The sequence below is a fragment of the Trichosurus vulpecula genome, chromosome 5 (assembly GCF_011100635.1).
Source record: "Trichosurus vulpecula isolate mTriVul1 chromosome 5, mTriVul1.pri, whole genome shotgun sequence".
NCBI lineage: Eukaryota > Metazoa > Chordata > Mammalia > Diprotodontia > Phalangeridae > Trichosurus > Trichosurus vulpecula.
Window position 1 is genome coordinate 15910195 of NC_050577.1, and position 24433 is coordinate 15934627.

The 24433-nt window shown below is 39.4% G+C and overlaps 1 protein-coding gene across 2 annotated transcripts in view; it reads left to right on the forward strand.

Annotated features, from left to right (window-relative positions):
- Positions 1 to 24433, forward strand: part of STK31 (serine/threonine kinase 31) — a 73089-nt gene that overhangs the window by 36163 nt on the left and 12493 nt on the right. For both annotated transcript variants that reach the window (XM_036762160.1, XM_036762161.1), the window contains exons 12-21: positions 5342 to 5458; positions 7054 to 7173; positions 7915 to 8046; positions 12344 to 12445; positions 13289 to 13369; positions 14755 to 14880; positions 16497 to 16622; positions 16833 to 16919; positions 18720 to 18869; positions 22772 to 22897. In XM_036762160.1, the coding sequence (XP_036618055.1) occupies positions 5342 to 5458; positions 7054 to 7173; positions 7915 to 8046; positions 12344 to 12445; positions 13289 to 13369; positions 14755 to 14880; positions 16497 to 16622; positions 16833 to 16919; positions 18720 to 18869; positions 22772 to 22897 (1167 nt within the window). The remainder of the gene's footprint in view (positions 1 to 5341; positions 5459 to 7053; positions 7174 to 7914; positions 8047 to 12343; positions 12446 to 13288; positions 13370 to 14754; positions 14881 to 16496; positions 16623 to 16832; positions 16920 to 18719; positions 18870 to 22771; positions 22898 to 24433) is intronic.

Sequence of the window (24433 nt, forward strand, 5' to 3'; positions counted from 1 at the left end):
CCTTCCTGTCCTGTTCTGTCCTGATTTCAAACTTTTTAAAAACTTTAACTTCATGTGTGTGGACACATCATTTTCTTGATTCTTGAGGGGTTCTAGAACAACCTTGTGAGGGGTAAGGGGAAGGAAAAGGGAATAAACATCAATATAATGCCCACTATATATAGGCCTGGCCTGGTATCAATATGGTGCTTAGTTATTCCCCCAAGTGAAGGAGGCCTCCTCAGTTGCCACCACAAAAAGAGCTGCTCTACAAATTTTTGTAATATGGCTCATTTTCCCTTTTCTCTATCTCCTTTGGACCCAGCAGTGGTATTGCTGAGTCATGAGGTCTGCACAGTTGAATAACCCTTTGCGCAAAGTTAGGCAACAGGTATTTGGTGTTTTCCTCATTTAATACAAATGTATATATACACATACTTCAGGGATTTAGTTTTTCTTTTAATTCTTGGGTTTTGCAGCATGTGTTAATAGTGTGTTTTAATGATTAGATATTGCTTAAAGTAACATTTAGTATTATACTATCATTATCATTATTTGGAAGGCCTTTTTCTTTAGTAGTTAACAACAAGCATTTTTGTCCCCTTCACCTTTTATAAATCTACTTTCATAAAGGTATGAAAATATTGAAAAATTGATGTATTAAACAGGATTTGCTGGATTTGTTCTCTTAACCTTTGTCACAAGGATAGGCCCCATGGATAAAAGAAGGAAGGAGAGGTATTTCTTTACTCAAAAATGAGGATTATATTAAAAGATGTAAAGAAACATCTTTTTTAAAAAGTTGAACATCAAAGGGCCAAGGACTTATCTCTAGGGCATTCTGTGGAGACTTTGCTCCAAATTCACATCAGTTCATTACTTATTGTTCTTGAGTTCTGAACATTCAACTAATTCTAAATTTAACTAGGTGTATTGTTGTCCAGCCCACATCTTTCCATCTCTCATTCTTGGGGGATAGAATCAGAGATTCTGTCAAAAGCTTCCAGAAATCTAGGTAAACTAAATCTACAAGATTTCTTTCTAATCTACCATCTGTCTCATAACCCAGTTGAAAGAAAAGAAATTGTCATGACCTGGTCTCATTTAAACTTTTAAAGATGTTTCATTGATGACTTTTGTCTTCATAAAATGAGCATTTCATACTCTTTCCAGATTGGACCCTCCTTTGTGATCAAGGAAAACATCTAAGCCAAACATCTGATATAGAAAGAGGGCCTATCTGGCAGTATAGATAATAGCCCACCCTTGGAGGAGACAGACTCTCCCTTGAGAGAGGAACTTTCGTGACCTGTACTCTGGGACCATTTTGGGGTTTTCATTTAGTTGAAATTTGACTTGCTTTTAGTGACCTTTTGATTTCTGTGGTTGTAGTCATTGTGTTGTATCCCCCAAGCAATGGCATCACCTAGAATCAGTCTGCCAGTCAGGAAGCATTTATTAAACACTTACTGTATGCCACACATCGTGCTAAGCCCTGAGGATGTAAAGGAAAATGAAAAGCAAAAATAATCTCTTCTCTCAAGGAGCTCAATCTAATGGGAGATGCAGCATATGAACAATGATGTGCAAACAAAGTATATACAGGATAAGCTGGGAATCATCTCAGAAGGAAGCCACTAGCATTAAGGGGGATCAGGAAAGACTTCTTTCAGAAGGTGGGATTTTAGCTAAGACTTGAGGGAAACTAGGGGACAGAGATGAGGAGGGAGAGAATTCTGGGGACAGCCAGAGAAAACTCTGCATTTGAGAGATAGACTTTCTTGTTCAAGCAGTAGCATGAAGGCCAGTGTCACTGTGTATTACCAAGTTTGGAAGGATTAATGTGTAAGAAGATGGAAAGGTAGGGAGGGCTAGTTTTTAAAAGGCTCTAAAAGTCAAGCAGAGCATTGCATTTAATTTTAATTTAAGTTTTTTAAAAATTCAAATTTATTTTGTTTTTAGTTCTAAATTCTTCTCCTTCCACCTTCTCTTCCCTCATCTGTTGATAAATTGAGAAAAATAAAACAAATACACACATACATATTATATATATATATGCATACATTATAGTCAAGGAAAAAAATTTCTTGTTAGTCATGCACAAATATATATATGTGCAAACACATATATACACATATGTATGCAATACATATAAGCATGTATGTAAGTTTTAATCTGCACTCTGAGTCTATCACCTCCCTATATAGATTATGGATAGTTTACTTCACTATGAGTCCCAGAATCATGATTGGTCATTGTATTGATCAGAGTTCCTAAATCTTTCAGAATTGTTTGATTTTGTAATATTGTTGGTATTGTAAAAAATTTTCTCCTGGTTCTGCCCAGTTCACTTTGCATGAATTCATACAATCTTCCTAGGTTTTTCTGGAATCATCCTCTTCATTTCTTAGAATACAATACAACACAGTATTCCATTGCATTCATATATAATAACTTGTTCAGCCATTCCCCAATTGATGGACATTCTTCCAGTTTCTAATTCTTTGCCACCATGAAAAGAGCTACTATAAATATCTTTGTACATATGAGGCCTTTTCCTCTTTCTTTGATCTCTTTGGGGTTTAGACCTCATAGTGGCATCACTGAATCAAAGGGTACCTCCCATTTACTAACTTCGTAATCCCAAATTGCTTTCAAGAATGGTTAGACCAGTTCATCTCCAGCAAGTGCATTAATGTACCCAGAAGATTTTGTATTTGATCTAAAAGTAATGAGCCACTGGAATTTATTAAAATGAGGGGGGCTGTGATATGATCAGATCTATATTTTAAGAGGATCAATTTGACAACTCAGTAAAGAATAGACTAGAGTTGGGAGGTATTTAAGGTACAAAGACCAACCAGCAAGTTATTGCAGTAGGCCTTATGGGAGGTGATGATGGCTTGCACCAGGATGGTGGCTGTGTCAGAGAAGGGGACTAATTTGAGAGATGTATGAAGGTAGAATCCACATGGCTTGGCAACTGATTGGATATGGAGGTGGTAGGGAGATAATGAGGCATGAGGCTCACACTAGGTTGTGAGCCTGGATGCTTGGGAAGTTGGTAGCATCCTTCATAGTAGGCTTTGGGGGTAGCTGTGAAGTGTGCAAAACCAGGGGTGTGGGCCAGCAGGTGGCAATAGGTAAGTGGAACAGAGGAGGCTTTTGGGGAAAAAAATAACAACTTAACTGTTGGACATGTTAGTATTTGAAGTGTCTTCAGTTTTCCTAGTTCAAGATGTTCAATAGACAACTGGAGATTGACCATTGGAGGTCAGGAGAAAAGTTAGGACTATATAAATAGATCTGAGAATTATCAGCATAGAGATATTAGGAAAGGCTTCAGGCAGAATATTGTGCTTGAACCATGGCTTGAAGGAAAAGAGTAACTCTCTGAGGCAGAGATAGGGAGGTAGCACTTCCCAGACATACAAGGAGTGGCCAGTGCACAGGCGGAGATAGGGGAAGGAACATTGTGAGCAATGAATGGAGAGGTGGCCTGTTGGCTGGACTGCTTAATGCAGGAGGGCTAGTGATGTTCAGTGAGGCCAGTTTGTTAAGAGATTTCAAAAGTAAACAAAGGAATAAATACTTTTTCCTCGAGACAATAGGAATCTTTGGAGTTGATTGGGTGGGAGGGTTGGGTCACATGGTCAGATCTGTGTTTAAAGACAATGACAGGTATTAGTATAGAATGGACTGCAGTGAGGAGAGATTGGAGGCAGGGAGACCCTGTGTGAGTGGACAGAAAGGTTGGATTTGAGAGAGATTTTGGAGATAGAGATAACAAGTTTTAGCAACAGATTGGCTTGGTGGGGTCAGGGAGAATGAGGAGTTGAGGGTGGTATTGAGGGTTCTGAACCTGGGAACCTTGGACAGAAATAGGAAATTTGGAAGAGGGTTGTGGGGAAGGATGATATGTCTCTGACATATCATTTTTGAATTGTCCAATAGCAATTCTTAATTCTAATGCCTGAAGGCTACTGCCTCCTTCTGCTGACTATTTCTAATTTATCCTGTATATTGTTTGTTTGTACATAATTGTTTGCATATTTGTCCCTTCCCTTAGACTGGGAGCTCCTTGAGAATAGGGGCTGTCTTCTGCCTTCCTTTGTATCCCCAGTGCTTAGCACAGTTTAATAAATGTTTATTAACTGCCTGAATTGGTGAGGTGGGATGTGAAGCTCAAGGGAAAGTCTAGGAATGGAAATTCTCTCTTATTCTGTGTCTGTCTTTTGTTGCTCTCTCTTCTTCTCTATCTCTCTGGCTCTTCCTTCCTGCCTTCCATCTGTCACTCTGTCTGTATATGTACATGAGTAAATGCTTGGGACCTGATGAGATTGCTGAGAGTGTCGTACACCCTAGTTTTTCAGCCGCTTTGTTTGCAGTTCTTGGATACGCTCATAGCGGGCTGGTGGGAATATTTTTGCTGAGCACTGCACTTTTGTTTTTCTTTTTGGTCTTCTTAGGGCATACCCCAAATAGTGGGGTTATTAGGTTAAAAGAAGTAAATGTTTTAGTTACTTTTTGTACAATTCCAAGTTCCGAAATCCTAAATGGTTGAACTACTTCCTAGAAGCAACAACAGAAGGTCAGCTTGTCCTGGTGAACAATAATCTCGTCTGTTGCAATTTTTTGTTACTTTGTATCGTGGAAGGTAAAGTGCCGGTTTTAATTTGTATTCTTCTTGTCAGTGATTTGTTGCTTGCTTTCATGTAGTTCCTGACTTGGTCTTTTTTAAAAACATTTTTATTGATATTCTTTTGTTTTCCTTTGTCTTCATTTCCAAATATTTCTCCTCCTTCACATACATACCCAGAGAACCATCTCTTTTAACAAAGAATAAAAAAACAGAGAAAAATAGCAAACCTAACAGACATATCAGCTCAATCTTTCAGTGTTCCAAACTCATAGATCCCCACCTCTGCAATGAAGAGGAGAGGTGTGTCTTTGTGGTTACTTCTCTAGTTTTTGGACATTCACAACCTTTTGAAAATAATGTTTTATAATTTTTGCAAGGATTGAAGTGAAGCTTCCTGGCCTTTGGCTTGCAGACTTAATTCTCTTCCTTTTATTATAAATCTGGGCCATACTTGTTCTTTTCTGATCCTTCGGCTTCTTTCTCATTCTTCATGACCTTTGAAAGATTAAAGTGGCCATCACATTTGAGAGTTTTTCCTGCCCTAGGGTATAGTTGTCTGGTCTGGATGACTTGAATGTTCTCTTACCCACTCCCTACTTGGGTTTTACCTCTGAACTCTTTTCTCAACTATTAGTTGCTAAATTTAGAAAAATTTTAAACCTAAGGCAGCTCAATAAATTAATCTTGATTTTGTGCATATTTCAATTTTTTTCAACTAAGTTTTTTGATCTAAATGATGAAGAATCTCTGAATTCTGAAGAAGCAATTGGCAACGTTGACGAAATACTGGAGAAGATTGAATCTGATGTTTGCAAAGAGCTGGAGATCTCTCTTGTTGTGAGTTACTGTCCTTAAGATATGTACAGGCACTATATTTTATGGCATGTATACAGTTGAAAGGAAGGAAAGTGACTTGTGATTTTAAAAATAATTTTACTTGATAAATCTGATCATGGAAAGGTTTCTTCAGGTGCCTTGCAAGGTCTGTTACAAATTTTAATTTCAAAGCTGAATTTGAGGTTTCTTTTAAATAGATGAAAACTAATGCTAATCTTTTAAATGGGTGAGTTTGCTATACTAATTAATGACTCAGTCCTGCCAACCTTTTGGTTTGAAGGAACTCCTTATGGATGACATGATCTGGGAGAGAACCGAGATGGCATTGACCAGGTTCATTGGTACCCTTTCCCCTCAGGATCTCCTTTGGGAATGTCATAGAGTTCTGGCCCAGAGGCCATCTGGTCACAGTCCCTCATTTTACAGAAAAGAAGCTAGAGTTAAAGTTCTTAAGGCTCACGGGCAGAAAGCTCAGAGAGGTGGCCCTGGGACTCAGGAACCAAGTGGTCATTCTGCTCTGCTGTCTCCACCCTACCCCTTGCCCTGCCCGTATTAAAATTAGGGATCACTTCAAGTTTCTCATGAGGCTCTTTCTATTATCTCAACCTCAGCATTGGGGTGATTTTTCTGGTATCTAGAGATAGTTTTCCAAAGCCACTTTTTTTGGGTTGTGGTGTTCTTAATTATTTGAAATCCTAGCAGCTTTTTTTCATTCTTGGCATATGTACCATTAAGTGCTTGTAGCATGCAGGTAGGACTCACACCTGTCATACAGATTACTGTTCTCATAAAATTAGCTGCCCTCCTTAGCACACCCTGCCTGGCATGATGTTTTCTCAGAACCAGTTATTGATATCAGGTCAAGATATACTTTTTTCCTCATTTGACACACATTCTTGATTCCTCTGAGTTAGGTTTTGTCTTGAAGGGGTTTGTGGATAGAATGACCAATTCAGTCCACTTCTGCCATTTTTCATTATTAAGTGCCTACTGTGTACAAAAACAGTGTGTTAGTCTGGAGATACATAGAGGAAAACCGAACAGACCCTTTCCTAGAGGAGCTTACACTGTACCTCTTCAAGTTGTTACGAACCCTCAGATAGTTTTTGCTGTCTTAATGTTCATTTTCATAAATTCATTTTGTAGCTTTTATTTCTTCCCTGTCTTAGCTCTAGTTCATTAAATGAGAAGTGAAATTAATTTATAAGATTTAAAAAGAACTTTTTTAGGTTAAAAGTCTTCTATCTTATTTGGAAATAAAAGGGCATTTACTTGAAACATTTTTTTGAAGGGAATTAAGAATCTTGCCTTTCCTTAGTGGCAGTTTCGGTTATAGTAGATAGGGCATAGAACACAGAGTCAGAAGACCTGGATTCTAATCCTGCCTCAAATGCTTTGGGCTATGTGATCTTTGGGGAGTCTCATCCCCTCTCTGGCCTTCAACCTCCTCATCTGTAAAATGGGGAGTTGGGCTTGATGGCCTCTGAGGTTCCTCCCCTCCAGCTTTACATCTGTGAGCCTGTGGCATCACCACTGACCTGTTTTTACTCAAGACTTTTGGTGTTTTTTGTACCATTATGTGTGTTTTCATCTAGGAGCAAGGTGATATAGACAAGGAGATCATCCTGAATACATATAATGAAGTCCTGCAAAAGATTCGTTCGGAGGAGAGGCTCATCACTGTAGTGCAAGCCAAATACAAGGCCAGCATTGAGGTTAGTTTGCTTACACTTAAGTATTTGGGTGACACTTTGCAGTATTTAACATTTTCAAGTGTCCTTTTCTTTTTTGAAATATGTTTTATTATTGCTCTTTTTGAAATCAAGTATTGCTTGTGCTCTATTGAGTTTTGAGGTAAATTTGTATGGAAATGATCTTCTGTAGTTGAAATTATACATATATTTATAAAAAAGATACTAAATTCATTAAGCTAAAACACTTAGGTTTTCTTAATTTATTTTAAATTTAACAATGACTAATTGAGAAACTAGTAGACCTGGGTGACACCATTGTAACTCATAAATTGAGGAATTATGTAATTTTGTTTAAAATAAACTTTTACCAAACCAGGTTCCACTAAATAGCCAGATTTACTCCTAGTAGGGTCTGTTTGAAAAAGCAAACAAAACACAATACCATACTAGTCTGTCCTTTAATAGGTTATGTGATACTGTAGAGAAACAGATTTATAAATCTTTATGGTATCCATGATTTGAGAGATTTCTTATTTGCATACTGTGTTTTGCACATGGGTAATGGTGGATGCTTTGAAATTTTAATTTACTCAATCTTTGGTTCCAATAAAATGTAGTGGTTTTTCACAAAGGTAGCTTCTAGTTATCTTTCAAAAATTAAATGTCACACAATGCCCAATACTGTTCTTAACCAGCACACACTCAAGTATTGGTGATGGACTGAATTAATCAATGGCGTCATAACTATTTTTTTATTCATAGTTTAAGAAGCAGATTATGGAATGGCTAAATAAAAGCCCCAATGTGGACCATTTGCTTTCTATTAAGAAGACTCTCAAAGGCTTAAAAGCTCAGCTGAGATGGAAACTGGTTGAAAAGAACAACTTGGAGGAGGTATGGATACCCTTGCTTACGCCTGGGATCTGCTGTTACTCAGCAAGTGTTCCTCATGGCAGTTGCAGGCAAATTGGCTTCCATTAGGTAGCTTGTTTTTTAAAGGAATCTGAGGATGAATATTTAATAATGCAGATGAAAATCACCACTGAAAATGGTTATTACTTCACATTTTTCATTTATTTGGTTTACAAAAAAGTAGAGTTAAAATTAGAGTACTTAAAAGTTTAGTTTTTGAGTTTTCATATCCCAGACACCTTTTTACAGTTTCCCCAGAATGTCTTTATAACTTTGAAAATTTGGAAAAAATTTTTTTAATGGCTTAGTTTTAAAACACATTTTCCTTTGTTTTAAATAGGTTTGATCATAAATAATATTCTATCATGTTTCCAAAAGGCTAAATAGTCCTGAAAAAGTAACATTCCTTCCAAAAGCTTAAAGTAAGGAAAAAGGTGATTTCATATTAATGAAGTATCTCCCTTGTCATCTGAGGTTGAAAAGTTCTTACTTGAAACTTTGCTAATTTGTCATTTAACGTTCATTTTTCATGTCTTGGTTCTACGAGTTCCTCTTCATCCTTTTCCTTTGTGTGCCACCCTTGGGTTAGTTTACCTTGTTTGTTTGTGGAATCTGAAAGGCTTAAACCAGAACTTTCATTTTTCTTGTTGTAATTGGTATTGCCAGAGACGAGTTGCATGGGACTGCTGGAATGGAATGGGAGAAGTGTTTCTTCCGTGCCCACTCTGTGCTGGCTGCTTTACAAACATGCTCTCATCTGGTCCTCCCAACCTCCCTCATTTAAGGCAGCTGAGGCAGATGGATGTTACGTGGTGGTCACACAGTAAATGTCTAAGGCTGGGTTTGAACTCAGGTCTACAGAACACTAGTGCCTGTGCTTTGTCCACTATGGTGCCACTTCTCTGCCTTTAAGCATGGAGCCTGTATTACCATCTTTTTATGGCAGGGTGGGACCATTCTTGCTTCTTAAATAGTTTGTATGGTATTCCATACCATACCATAGAGCTTAAAGCAACTCGATTGGTATCCCTGGTATAGATCTTTCCTTTTAAGTTGTCTGTTTCTCCTTCTGTCCCTCTATTCCGAAGGTTTTTGGAGCTGCTTAGGGGTTGGGAAGATGCAGAGGGGTCTAGGCCGCACTTGAGCTTTATCTTTTCTGAGTGCTTGGAACCTTAGGGAAGATCCAAGAGCTCATCTGCCTACCTTCAGTTTGGGCCTCCAAGTTCTTCCCTCGGCTGAACCTGCCGGTAGGGAAAAGGGCTTATTTAGCCCATTGAACTCTGGGAGAGATACCATGGTTTTGGGAATGTATACTAGATACATTTAAATTCATGTGCAGTTCAGAGGGAAAATAATGCATTGCACTGTTACTTTAAAAGCTAAGTTATCAATAGTGCCAAGTTAATTTAAGGGTACATACCCATGAGAGTATCTTTTTGAAGACTTGGTTATAAACTGTATCATGCCAGAAATCTCAGGTCAAGTGTTTCTTACACAAATTCGCAGGTAATGTGTGCTTGGAGTTTGTGTAACTTTCAGGGAGAATAGTTTGGTTCTTCTTATTTGTTAGTAGTAGTAAGCAAAACAATTGAGGTGCCAGTGTAGAGTCGAATTTCAAGGTCCTTTGAAGAAGGCTAATAATCCCTTGTTCTCACTGTAGGGCATAGCTCAGCCTGGCTCTGAGGGGTTTCTGGTAGTGCGGTCTGTATGTAGTAGGTGATATGAGACAGGCAGTCAGGAAATTGGCTGTTGATTTTTCCCATTGACTATAGATTTTTAATGCTTTTTTATGGCAAATTATTTTATCTTTAAATTTTTAAAAAAGGAGAATGTGTTTTTATTTCATTTGAGTTTTTTCCTTACAGTTAACGATTCTTTGTTTTTATTGTTGTTCTTCAGTTATTTAGTCATGTCCCACTCTTTATGACCTCATTTGACATTTTCTTGGCAAAGATACTAGATTGTATTGCCGTGTCCTTCTCCAGCTCATTTTACAGATGAGGAAACTGAGGCAAACAGGATTAAGTGACTTGTCCACGGTCACACAGCTAATAAGTGTCTGAGGCTAGATTTGAATTCAGGAAGATGAGTCTTCCTAACTCCAGGCCTGGAACTCTATCCACTGTGCCACCTAACTGCCCTTTGTTTTTTATTATAATCTTCTTTTATTTGTGCATAGAAACTGAATTACTGTATCAGTGGCAAGTGTCTTGCCTTTTGAAAAGAGTTGTCTTTGTAATGAAGGAAGAACCTTACTGATAAGCAAAATGTTGTTTAAACTATGGATTCTCCAAGTGTCCCTACCCCAGTGTTTTCCTCAAGTCTTCTCATCTCCCTAAAGAGCCCTGAGGGCTTTCTTAGCTTTTGCCACCTTCTTGCTGCCCTTGCTGCCACCCCTGCTGCCCCTGCCATTCAGTCGGTTGTGCTTGATTCTTTGTGACTCCATTTGAGATTTTCTTGGCAAAGATACTGGAGTGGTTTGCCATTTCCTTCTCTAGCTCATTTGACAGATGAGGAAACTGAGGCAAACTGGGTCAAATAACTTACCTAGGGTCACATAGCTAGTGTCTGAAGCTAGATTTGAACTCGGGAAAAGGAGTCTCTGTGCACTGTGGTGCCACCTAGCAGCCTTACATTCTTCCTACCTGCACTAATTTTTCTGTTCTCTGAATTCCTGTTGTACTCAGTCAGTAACTGTACAGTTGAACACTTATTGTTGTTTAATTGCTTACTGTATGTTAATTGTGTTTCCCTACCTGGACTGGGATAGGGTTGTTCCTCCAACAACCATTTAGCAAAGCAATGGGTGTGATATTGTCTCAGCCTTCATGGAACTTACCATCTAGTTGGGGAAATAAGACACATCCTTATGAAATGCTCACCAAAAGAGCACGAAGCCTAAGTCCAGTGAGTCACATGGACAGTAGGAATGTGTCCTGGAGGAACTGGAACTTGAGATTGGCATGAGGAGGTGGGTGGAATCTGGATGGTCACAGAGGAAAGGAGAGACCTTGCAGAAAGGGGTCAGGGGCAAGGCAGGGAGGATGAGTATGGGGTCTTCCCAAGTGGTAAGACTGAAAGGTGGCTGTGGAGGGCCTCGGATGCTGGGGGAGACAAGTCATTCGGTATACTTTTGGAAGCAGTGGTTCAGGAATGTTAGCCTGGCTGTGAGGATCAAGGATGGAACCGTTAGAGGAGAGAGATGGGAATGAGAGAGAACCAGGTGAGAGGCTCTAGAGTCTTACAGGCCAGTTAAGGGGTCAGTGTGATCATATGTGATCACCACATGGTCATCGGTCACACGGTGATCACTGTAGAGCTGGAAGGGCCTGTGGGAAGCTGGCCATGTAGTTCAGCCCCTTGCTTTGACAGATGAGGACACTGCAGTCTGGGTAAATTCAGTGACTTGCCCAGGGTCATGTGGCAAATCAGTGTCTTGTGTGGGATACAAACCCAGGCTGGCCTGACTCCAGGTCTGCCCATTATACCAAAGTTGTCCTTTCCGTATTGTGGGAGTTGGGTGTGTGGCACCCCCTCTATCTGGAAAGTCTGCATAAAACTTTTGGCCCTGCCTTCATACCAGAGAACAGAAATTGTGTATAATTTTGGTTTTAAAAGATAAAATATGTTGATATTATACAATCCTAAACATATATTTTATTCATTTCTGAGTTTCTAAACTTTTTCTGGGTTGTCTGCTGGACTTTGCATGTTGTCTGTGGCTTTCTCAAAATTCTCCCAAAATTCCCATTTAATTTCTTATGCTGTTCCAAGATCTCCAAGCTGTGAGGGGAAAAGTCAAGATGTGGAAGGGATAAGTATAACTTGCTTCTCAAGGGATTATGGGGGAACACAAAAAGGAATCACTGAGAGAACTTGGTGACTGATCAGATCATCTTTTGTATTGCCATAGCACTGAACACCTACGCTTTTGGCTGATTTTTGAACCTAGTTAAACGTAAGAATGCAACTGGAAAGTGAACCGCTTTTAGATCCGAGTTCTCACTCATCTTTGATGACAGCAATTGGTTTATTTCTGCTGAAGAAAATCTGTAGTAATCCTCAAGAAGAAAAATCCCAATTATTGACATTCACTACTGATAGCTTCTGCCTCTTTGACCACTGTCCTTTTCTTGGGAAAAGTCTTTTTGGGTAGTTGTATTAAAATGAACTGAATCGTAATAGTAAATATGCTTGTTTTGTGTTAGCATCCCAGAAAATTGTCTCAGTTTCCTCTAAGAAACATGTGGAATAGCTTTGATTTTTCTTCTGATTACAGGCTGATGACTGTGATGAATCTGAAATTGAAAAAATAAAAGAAGAAATCATTCAGTTGCGTCATTGTGTCTTTGAGAAAATTTACCATGAGCAGGAAGAATATGTAAGTATTGAGGGATTGGCTTCTAAGAGCCGGCTTCCAGGCTGCTGGGCACTCTAGTGCCCAATGTCATAGAGAGGCCCCCATAGGTCTGGCTCCTGGCTCTCAGCCACCACCTGTCACCTGGATGTCCTTCCTGTCTATAATGGGAGTGGTCAGACCTTTTCTTGTGTCCCTTGGATGCTGGGAAAACAAAAGGAGGTCCCAGGAAAAGCAGCATGTGGCTTCATATTGTATATAGTTGTTAATACAGGAATTACTGGTATCACCTAGGAATCTCTTTTTAACTCAGCAGTGTGGGCTCTCCTTCCAGCAGATAGCCAGGGACTGGACGAGGATTCAGAAAATTTGTCCCTGAGAGCAATTATTTGGGCAGAATTTCTTTGGTTTGCCCATTGGCTTCAATACCTTTCCCATAGTTACACATATGTTGTGATACTGTTGTCACAGTTGTACCAATAAGCAATTTAAAAACTCGTATCAATCTAGTATAAACATTGAAGTTTTTCTTTCTGTTTTGGGTTGTGGATTGGAATTTTATATTTAATAACTTTAATAACTGGGCTTTTTCTGTACAGCTACATAAAGGCTTCTCAAGAAAGCAAAGGAGGTTTTTTCCCACTTGTAAAGGTTGGGTCTGGATAGGAAAGGGATATTCATTTTTAGTTCCTAAATCAAAGTCTGAAATGAGTTATTGAACATTTTTAATGACTGCATATATGACTGAAATCAAACTTCCAAGCTTCTGAAATGAAGGCAGACAGTAAAATAGATGCTTCTGAAGAGAAACATTGAATAAATTAACTATATATTTTCTCAAATAATGACTAGTTGTTTTAATTTCAGGAGAAGCTAACTAGTTTGGTGCAAAAGTGGTTCCCTGAGTTACCGCTTCTTCACCCAGAAGCAGGAATACTTAAATACATGGTAAGTTTGGGTGACTGTGAAATCTGAGGAAAATGTCCAGAAAAATGAAGGTTCTTGGTATCTTAAATTTTCACTGCAAAGAAGAAAAGTTGCACTCAGCAGCTGTTGGGTTCTCTATATTCAAGCTTTGTAAATAAAGCAGCACCGTGATGATTGTTCCCCTGCCCTTGTTCCCTGTTTGACTCATAAGGACGGAGACCTGAGTGGGGTTTGTCAGAGTTTGCCTTTGTGGGTGGTTCTGTTGCTGGGCCCATTGGAAGGCACCAGCGCTGGCCCAGGTGCCCCCTGCAAGCGTGTCAGGAAGGCTGAGGTGTAATCTAGGGAGGATCAGAGAAGCAATGCAGACCTCAGTCTCCTCGAGTGAGGAGGGATGATGCCACTGAGCCCATCCCCACTAAAAGCAATTTCTTCTCGGCCTTTTTTGATGTAGCCAGCCAGGAAGGTAGCATTTGTATCTTTGAGAGGGTTAGGTTGGCAGGTGAATCTTGCCCTTGACTGAGGGCACCAGGATCATTATTTGGTGCTAATTCACCAAGGGCTTTTTGGCTTGGCCTTACTCATCCACCTGGTGTATCTGGGTCTTGGAAAAAGTATGGTCATGATAGACTTTTAGTTTTAGTTGTTCATTCAGCATGAGCTGCCAAGCACCTACTACGTATGAGGGAAAACCATCCCTTTGATAAAAGAACTTAACATTTTTTGGGAAGAAGGCAAAGTTTACATAGAGAAGTCAGTAGAGTATACAAACCAAGTAGATACGCAGCACACTGTCAGTTCAGGACAGGCCTCCTGTAGGAAGTGGCATGGGAGCGGAGCTTTGAAGGAAGACTAGCGTTCTTCGAGGTGGGAATGCAGAGGAAGAGCATTCCGGGCACGGGGCACAGATAGCCTGTGCAAACCCATGGAGATGGAATGGAGGAACAGCAAGGTTAGTTGGCTGGACTGTAGGATGCCTGGAAAGGTGAGTGGGAGCCAGAGTGGAAAGGATTTCAATTCCAAACCGAGGAGCTTATAGTTGATCCAAGAAACAATGGGCTGTTACTGAGATTTGTGGGGTGGAGGAAGAACATGGCCAGTCCAGCACAGCTTTAGGAAAGGAACTTTGGCAGCTTTGGGGAGAAGGGAGTGGAGGGACAAGCTTGAGAACTGAGCCAGACCATATCAATACAGGGGGCTTTGGGGCCTGAGACCAGCAGAATTCTGGAGAACATGGCCTTCCCAGGCCCTGCATCAGGGCTTGTGTGCTGTCAAGTGGCATTTCTACACCAACCAATAATAGATGATAAAATATGATTCAGATGTTAAAGTGCGGGAAAGCTTTATTTTTGTTGTGCTTTGTACATGTATCTTTGGTTAATGATAACAAAACCACATGTGTTACTCAGAACTCTGGAGGAATTTTGACTGTTAGCCTGGAACGGGATCTTTTGGACGCTGAGCCCATGAAAGAGCTTAGCAGCAAGCGTCCTCTGGTGTGTTCTGAAGTGGATGGGCAGAAGGTTCTTCTCAAGGTCAGTCTTGGTTCTTGTAGCTAATGTAGGCTTACAGGATTAAATTGGGGTGGGGGTTCCTTTTAAGCAACCCAAAAATCATGGAGGTTCTCTTTGGAAGAATATGTTTGTAATTGAGTATCTATCTTTTCTTCCTATTTACTCTTGGACAGCCACTGATGAACATTGGAATTATTTTTTTTTCCCCAGCCAACCAGTCTTTTTTTATTTTTTTGTATATCAGACTTCTGGTGATTCCTGTGAATCAAAGTTCCTGCTTTTCTTACTGTTAGGCTCAACTAAGATTATTAGTTAAAACAGAGTGCTGCTGGATTTCCCCTTTTGTTCCTAGAAGTATGTCATATAGGAAGCTGTTAACTTGATAATCAGATAAAACTAAACATTTTAAAGAAATTGTAATTAAATATTTGTAAATTTGAAAATAATCTGTTTTGCAGTGTCACTTCCTTTACTCAGATAGGAGCAAAGTAGCCTTTAGTATGACATTACATATTGCAATTTTTAGTGCGATAATAGTCATTTAATGTTTTACATGTCAGTCAACAAGCTTTTATTGAGCTCTATGCTATGTCATCCCATTTGAATCTCACAACAATCAGGTGAGCTAGGTAATTCTAATTTCCTTTTTTGGTTTTTAAGTAAATTTTATTGGTGTCCTTTGTTTTTTTCTTCTTCATCTCATGTAACAAATAATATTTTTTAAAGATAAAAGAGGAGGAAAAAAAATCTGAAAATCTGTGTAATGTGGACCTCTCACCTCTGCAGAGGGATGGGGGTGGGGGTATTAGCTCCCATATTTCTTCTTTTGAGCTGTGCTTGTTCTGTATAAGTTTGCCAACATTCACTTTTGAATTTTTTGTTGTTTTTTTCCATTTGCATTGTTGTGGTCATTTGTGTCTGTGTTTTTCTTGGCTCTGCTGAATTCTCTTTGCATCTGTTCATGTTGATCTTTTCCATGTTTCTATGTCTTCATCACATGCTTCTTTTCTTATAGTGTGTGTGTGTGCGTGTGTGTGTACTTTCTTTTTATCATTGGCCTTCTTGGGGAATAAGCCTAGTAATAGAGAATTTGGGTCATGGGGTGGGAACATTTTAATTACTTTATTTGTATAATTCCAAGTTGCTTTCCAGAATGGTCCTCCCACCTGCCACACTCTATCAACTGCCTTAGAGTACTTATCTTCCCACAACTCCTCTAACATTGTTCTCGTCTTTTCCCACTATGACTAATTTTCAGGATGTGAAGTGAAGCCTCAGGGTCATTTGGATTTGCATTTCTCTTATTGTTAGTGATTTGCAGCATTCTTTTGGCTGTTAATAGTTAAAAATTCTTTTGGGAACCATTTGTTCACATCCTTTGACTACTTACCCATTGGGGAATGAATGCCTTTTGGTCTTAGATATTCTTCTTAATCGTTCCGATATCTTGGATACCAAATCTGTATCAGGACATCTTGATGCAAAGTTGTTTTTTTAAAAATCCATTTGTGATGCTAATAATATTATCCAGATTTTATAGCTAAGTAGGAAGTAGCAGAGGGATGTGGATGGTGGCCTTCTGGTGCCCAGGTTGGCCTCTCCCTGTGTGGTGCAGCAACCTTGTCTCTCATCTCTAGGGCTATTCTGTTGATACGGACACGGAGGCTACAGTGATCCAGAGAGCAGCCCGCTACCACAAGGCTTGGAGAGAGGCCAAGGAAGAGTCGGGATTACTGCCCTTGATGTTTCTCTTTCTGTGTAAGGTAAAATACAGATTTTTCAAGTTTAATTCGTGCATATTTTTCCTTTTTGAAATCTAGGAAAGATTTTCTTCGGTACAAATGGACTGTTTCAGATTTCATTGGAAAGTTATTCCTTTTAACATGCTAGAAAGTCCATTATTTACTTTAAAAATTGTGTCAGCCTCATTGTAACTCTTGAATCACATTTTCTCTCCTTCTTTTTGCTCTTAGTCTGACCCTTTGGCTTATCTGATGGTCCCCTATTACCCTAGGGCAAGTCTGGGTGCTGTCCAGGCCAGCATGCCTTTGTCCGCAGAAGTAAGTAGTGGAAGAGAGTTCTTGGGCATCTTAACCCAGGAGCTTATTATATCCTTCCTCTCTTAACAAATGCTGTATTTCTTGAAAATTCCCACTTTTCAACAAAGGCCTTGCAAGGAAGATAGGAGGAAACTTCCAGTAACATGTGTTTCTTAAGTACCTAATTTGCTTCTTCCCTTGCATATTACACTGTGCCTTGTATAGATAATAAAATAATACGAGGTAGTGGAACATGATTTATTTGTGCTGTATCCTTTTCTGGTCTTTTTTCTCTGTTCATTTACTTAAAAATGTTGTGGCTATTTTTCTACAGTTGTAGGTAGGTAATTTTTATTTTCTAATTCTAGTATCTGTACTTTGCATCACTCTGTATGCCTTTTCATATTTTTGCGATGAAATAGTATTTGATGATCTTAGTATGCCTCCATTTACTCAGCTATAGCTACTGTTCAGCATATGGGCAGTTTCCGCCACTCTAAAGCAGTTATAAATATTTCTGAACCGAGAGTCTTTTACATGTTTTTGTTATTGTTGTTTCAGTCATGTCTAACACTTCATGACCCCATTTGAGGTTTTCTTGGCAAAGATACTGGAGCCTTGCCATTTCCTTCTCAAGCTCATTTTACAGATGAGGAAACTGAGGCAAGCAGGGTGAAGTGACTTGCCTAGGATCACACAGCAGTAAATATCTAAGCCAGAGTTGAACTCAGGTCTTCTTGACTTCAGGCCCAACACTCTATCCATTGTGCCACCCAGCTGCCCCCTTTCACATATGTCCATATATTAATTTTTAATAATGTCCTTGAGCTGTAGTCCTAGTGGTCAAACAAGTCAAAGGGTATTAGCGGTTTTTATAACTAACTATATTGCTTCTTCATCCCCTCCAGATCTCACACAAGTTTATAGTGATACCAGTAATGTGATAGAGTGCCATTTTCCTTTTAGCCCCTGCATGTGTGAATATAATTGTTTCTAGGGTTTGGGGGCCAATTTTTGCTAGGTGTGTGGTGGTGCCTTCAAGTTTTTAATTTGCATTTTCTGTTTGGTAGAGTTTGAATAGCATTTCAATTAGTTATTAACAATTTGTGTGTTTTCCTTTGAACATTGCCTGCTTTGTCCATTTTACCCATTTTTCCATTGGGGAATGGTTATTATTTTTTTGATTCTGGATGTCAGATGTTTATAAGGTATATTTATCACAGGTATTTATCCAGATTTTTTCCTAACCTGTTCTTTTTTCTTTAAACATTACTTTTTAATCTTAGAAAATCTTTTTGGTAGTCATAGCCACCATCCTATAATTTCTTCCATTTTATAATTTTTTTCTCTGCCATAGAGAACAAATCTTCCTTTCTTTCCACTTTTTTCTGACTTTAAAACATTGAGCTAAGGTATCCAATTGGATTTTAGTATATAGTATGAGGTATGACTCCAATCTTTCTACTATTTAGTATTTTCCATTTCTCCTTTCTCATAACATCAGTTTAAGTTTACTCTTCTTAAGTAATTATTATTAAAACAACGACTAAATGGAGTATTTGTAGAGGGACTTTGGGTAGTTTGCTGCCCTGGAAAAATAGGAAAATGTTAAACTCTCTTCATTTTTAAATCTAGAACTTCATCTGGCCTTCATTTAGTTATTTTTCTTTACTCTGATTAATCACTATTTGAGAAATCACCATAGTTTTTTGAGGGGGGCTTCTTTATGGGAAATTGAGCCTCTGATATGATTAGAGAAGGTCCAGGAGCAGAATGAGTTGACCATTTTTTGATTTTTCTTTGTGTGTTGTTGGACTTTAGGAAGCTTTAAAGGTCATGAAGGGTGTTGCGCATGGCATTCATACTTTGCATAAAGCTAACATCATCCATGGATCGCTGCATCACAACAACATATTTGTCTTGAACCGAGAACGAGGAATTGTGGGAGATTTTGACTTCACCAAATCTGTGGTAAAAAGTCTAGTGTTGGGGATGGTTCTTTGAATGACTTTAAATGTGAGTACTCTGTTATCAGTAGGTAGTCCTGAACTTAGGTGTACGTTTAAAACACAGGCTCTTGGACCTTGAGCTAAGGGATATGTCAAGCTTTGTTCAGTTTGCTGTTTCCCTGTTATGGGGAATGGAGGGGTAAGTAGTGTTTGCAGATAGAGCCTTAAATGACTGATTGTGGTGTAACTAGTAACGATGCTTATGAAGTCCTGATGTCACTCAGTCATCAGCATTTTTTCAGGCCTGCTATGTGTCCAGGGGTACAAATACAGAGAAGAAACAAGACCTTACAGTCAAATGTGTTAGCTAAGTATCACTGTAATTAAGAAATATTCATTGAAAGATTAATCATGTGTAGTAGATTTTACAAGATTTGCTGGCACCGTGGAAGCCAAGGACATGATGAACAAAGTCAGTTTTTCAGATGTTGCTTGTGTGCAAAGCTGGATCTGCTGGATGCCAGGAGTGTCAAATGAGAAATCAGACCATTCCTGTCTTCTGGAAGCTTACAGCCCTATAAGAGGGTGCAAACACACAGATGTCAGCAGGACACAGTGGAGGGAGCGAAGAGGGCGAGAGCAAGATTGAGCCAAGGGCACTCTTGACTTTTGGAAAGAGTAGCAGAGGGTTAGCCACTTGGCTTGTCTCCAGGAAGGCCTCACAGACGGTGGGATACTCTCCAGGCCTGGGGCACAGCCTGTAGGAAGGCACAGAAGTAGAAGGTTGATGTTGTTTGACTGGTAATAGCTGCCTCCTGAAGTTACCCATTCATGGTGGGTACTGATCCAATGATGATGATTTCTTTAGTTGGAGAAATTGATGGGTTCACTTTGCTGTCTGCTTAGCAGAGCAAGCCATCTGTAGAAATGCAGCTGACAACAGTCAGCTGAGAGGGTGGAGCTCCTGTGAAGGGTTTGTTTGCAAAAAGTAGAAGGAAAAATATTTCTTCTTGTGCATCGTGGATTGTAATGGCAGCTAGTTTTCATGTAGTCACCTTCAAATCATAAAGTAATGCCTGTTATCTGTATAAAGCTACAGAGAGATTTTTATACTGTATTCCACAAAATGAGCAGACAAATGAAGATCTCCATCTGGTTTTCTGAGCAAATGCCACCTCATGCAAAAGGCTGACATAAAACAGATTTTCTCAGATATTCAATTTAACAGGTTATCATTGCATAGCAATCAAGGATATCTGAAAAATTGAGTTATGAATTTTAAATAAAAATGCATGAGCCCTAGTTTGGGTTAGCCATTGACAGTAGATGCTAAGTACTTAAAAAAGCATACTCTAATGACAGGCCTACCATAAAAATCTCTTCTCTGTGGATCCTTGTACAGGGATGGTTCAAGGGAAAATGATCTCGAGCACTTTTCCCATTGTCTGCTTACATGCATTTTGCTAGCGTTTTAGTGCATCTCCCCAAGGGGGCACACTGGGCAGGGAGTGAAAGTCAGTTTGGCGATACAGCCATACAGGAAAAGGATACGGGCAGAGTGAGTGATTTGGATTGGGAAGCAGAGGGTAATCTGTGTCTTTCTACAATTATCTGTGTTAGCTATATTGCCCAGTTTTTCCAATAAGGGAGTTATCTTTGTGATAACCCACTTATAGAGTGCTTTCGGGTCTGATTTTTCTTTCAATCTCACGAGGCAAGCAGCACAGGTACTGTTGTGTACATTTTACATGAGGAAACCAGAGTAGTCACCCAGCTAATCACTGAGCCAGCATTTCACAGCATTACTGTAGAATTGGAAAGGACCTTAGCCTCCAATTGTTCTACCTCATGCATGAAGGAATCGCACTAGAGCCCCCCAGACAAGCGGTCATGAAGCTGTCTAAGGAGGCGTAGCTCACCTCTTCTCTCAGCGGTCTCTTCCATTTGGAGCAGCTCTACCTTTTAGCAAGGTCCTCCTGACATCAAGCCTTAGTTGTCCTCTTTGTGGCTTCTCCCATTCTTGTTCTGCTCTGTGGGGTCAAAGGTAACAAGTTTAATGCCTTTTGTATGTAAACATTTCCCCTGAGTCTTTTGTTCTTAAGGTTAAATGTGCCCATTTTCTTTAACTGATCCTAATGTGTCATAAACTCACAGCTCTTCACCAGGCTGCTTGCCCTCCTTTGGACACTTTCCAGCTGGTCAGTAGCCTGATAAATTGTGCTTCCTAGAACTTAATACAGTACTCCCAATAAGGCCTGATGGGGGTAGAATACAGTGGGGTTATTACTTCTCTACTTCTGGAAGCTATGCCCTTCTTAAGTCCTGTCTCTTGACCCCAAATCCTCTTCTTTCCACTGCATTATCCACCTTTCTAATGGAGCAATTTTTATTTCTATTTTCAGTACTGTGTACATAGTAAGTACTCAGGAAATAACTTCTTTAAATGATTGATTTTTTAGCTTAACTGAAGTTAACTTGACAGTGGAGGGGATGTTCCACTTTCATTTTGGTTCTCATCGAAAACCTCAGATTTTTGAAAGAAAAATCACTTCCTCTGCTCTAGCCTCTCCCTAAAGACTAGGAGTCTTTATGTGCAGGGGCTGGAAGTGATTTCTAACAGTTGTTGATAGAATGTGCCTGGGTTCCTAGGAGCCCTCAGATTGGCACACGAAATAAACATAGGCCAGTCTGAGTTATTGGCACAAGGGGTCTGAGTTAGGTTTGTTATTTTACATTGACATTTCATTTCCCAAGTATACATGATGGCAAACTAAGAGGTTTTGTACTTAATTCATTAATCAAGTGAGATACCATGTCACGTCATTGCATACCTTATAGCACTATGTAAATGCAGGCTATTAGTAGTAGTGGTAATTGTATGACGTTTGGTTGCTCTTAATATATAAAAAAGTAGCCACTCGAGATCACGTCAAATATTCCTTCCATGAGATTGTTTCTATTTGGATTTCCTTACCAACAGCACAAAAACCTTCAATCTAGTTTTTCTAGTTTAAATTATCAAAAATTTCAAAATTAGATTAATGATTTGGATTAAGAATAATAGATCCCTATAGTGGAGGTGGAGCTTGGGGGTGGTATCAGTATTTATTATTAAGTGCCCAGTATGTGCCAGGAGCCGTGATGGTGTCATGGAGAGTATAACCTTGGCCTTCTGATTTCAAGGCCGGGCCCCAACACAAATCATGCTGTTTTGCAGAGTGATACATTCCTTACTGCCCCATGCAGAACAACTCACATGTACAACTACCATTTATTTCAGCTTTTTTAGAGGTTAATATGAGAAGTGACTTTCTTTAGACTGTAGAAGCCCTCCTTGACCTTTGGCTTGCTTATTTTTGGTTCGTACTTGTCATTTCATCGTGGTAAAGGAGCTCTGGTGCATGACTTCCCTCCTTTCTTCCAGTGACATTGATCAGCACCTGATCTCTGGGCTCTTCCTTGAGGGAGTTGCTGGGGCCCCGAGATGCGCTCACTTGGTGAGAGTCAGCATAGCCAGTGTGTGAGCAAGGGAGGAGCTGGCTTCTGACTTCAGCGGCCATTCTGCCCCTTAATGCACGATACCTCTTGTTAGTTTGTTAGAAAATAAAATTTCAACCTAAATGTTTAAGTATATGAGTCAACAATTAACAGTGAATATATATCTGAAACTTAGTTTGTTTAGACTTAGAAGAGTCATTGCTGAGTTCTTAATTTTATGGGACTAATTAAAAGATTAAGTAATCAAAAGGGATTTTTAAGAGCATAAAATTAAAATTTAGTAATTTTCAAGTATGAGAAGAAGGAATGTAAAAAGATCTGAATGGAGCTTGTAAAACACATGCTAGATGAGTGGAAAGTGTTGAGTTAAAAAGCAACTTTAAACTTTATGCTGCTTTAAAAATATATGCCTTGTCTTCTGTGCAGAGCCAGCGTACCGCTATGAATTCCATGGTAATTGGTGGCTTGAACCTAATGTCGCCAGAATTGAAAGTGGGACAGCCAGCTTCTCCATCTTCAGACTTGTACGCTTATGGCTGTCTTTTGTTGTGGGTAAGTCGTTTCTTATTGAAATCTTGACTGATGCCAATTTTTTGTAGTTGAAGATTTAGCAGTGACTAAGACTTTAAGTGACTTTATTTTAAAAGCCAGTTTTTCTTCCAAGCTTGTTTTCCTGTAAACTCTTTCTCCTCTAGGTAGAAAACCCTGGGGTTTCTGCTGGAAAATGAGTTTTTTCTAAGTGACCCTGTTGTTTTCTGTTTCTTTATCCCCTGCCCCATCCCTTTTCCTCTTCCTCTTATCTCCCTCACCATTATATGCAGTGTCCCTTGATCTTTCCTTTGTCAGAGTAGTCACTACACAGAAGTTGTTGCTCTGGTTGTGTTCAACCTATGATCAGAATTGAGTATGGTCTGACCAGTTCCCTTATTCCCCATGTTGCTGCTGATGCTGCTGCCCTTCTGCCAGAGCTTTCTGGAATTGCCTTTATGATTCAGCTGCCCTGGCTTAAGTCTGTTCTTGTTAAGTGGGAGGCATATAAAAGGAATTTTCAGTTTTTTCGTCTTTCAAAGTCAATCACAACTGGGGCTGGTTGGTTTGGATGCTTCTTTAAAAAAATTCAGCAGGGTTAATGGTGGCCTTCCTACTTTATGCAGTAATAACTATTGGAGTAATGTATCTTATGATGCTGCCTGGATCGGCAGGAGGCAAATGTTCGAATGTGCCTGGGAATTGTCATAAGATGCCTTGAGATCCCCTCCTAGCAGCCCTAGTGAGACAGCATCAGCTTTGTGCAGCAGACCCCAAGAGGAGCTCTCTGACCAACAGCAGGGTGGGCAGTCAGAAGGCTGCCCCAGGCCAGTAACACTCTAGGGGAGGATCTCTCCACTTCAGGAGCAGGGTTGGAGGCTTTTGTTTGCTTGTTTTTTATTCTTATCTTAGTATTTGAAAAGTCGGTCGTCAATGTTTTTCACATTTTCTCCTTGTGATGTTACGTGTGAAGCCTTTTTTTTTTTTTTTTTTTTTTGTAAAGAAGCATTTCGTTCTGGCGCTCTGCAGTGGGGGTTTTTAAGGGAATATTGAAATTGTGAGTTGAAATGTAAAGTCCTCAGAAATGAGTCAAAAATTACATATGCTACAGCACTGCAGTTACAATAGCTTTTATTGATTTCTTTTTGGTTAGATTTCCTTCAGTTTCCCTCATTTTCCCTCCTAGAAAGCCATTGCTTGTGGCAAATAATTTCTTTAAAAGAAAGAAAAAGAGAAGAAATTCAGCAAAACTGATCAATACATTGGAAAATTCTTGATGTTATATGAAGCATTACAATCCTGAAGAACAGTGTCATACGTGTAGGAGAGAGGGACCAGAAAGATATAAAATGAAGGCCAATATGTTTATTGTTTAAATATGAGTATTCTGAATTTTACATGTAATTTAGTATGAAGGATAAAGGTATGAGCCTTCGCTGTGGAAGTGTGACATAATGTAAACTGAGAATTGGAAATGTACTTTGATTCTAATTTTTCTTAGTTTTTTGTGCCTCTTTCTTGAGAGTTCGATAAATTCAGCTAACATTTTCTCAGTTGATG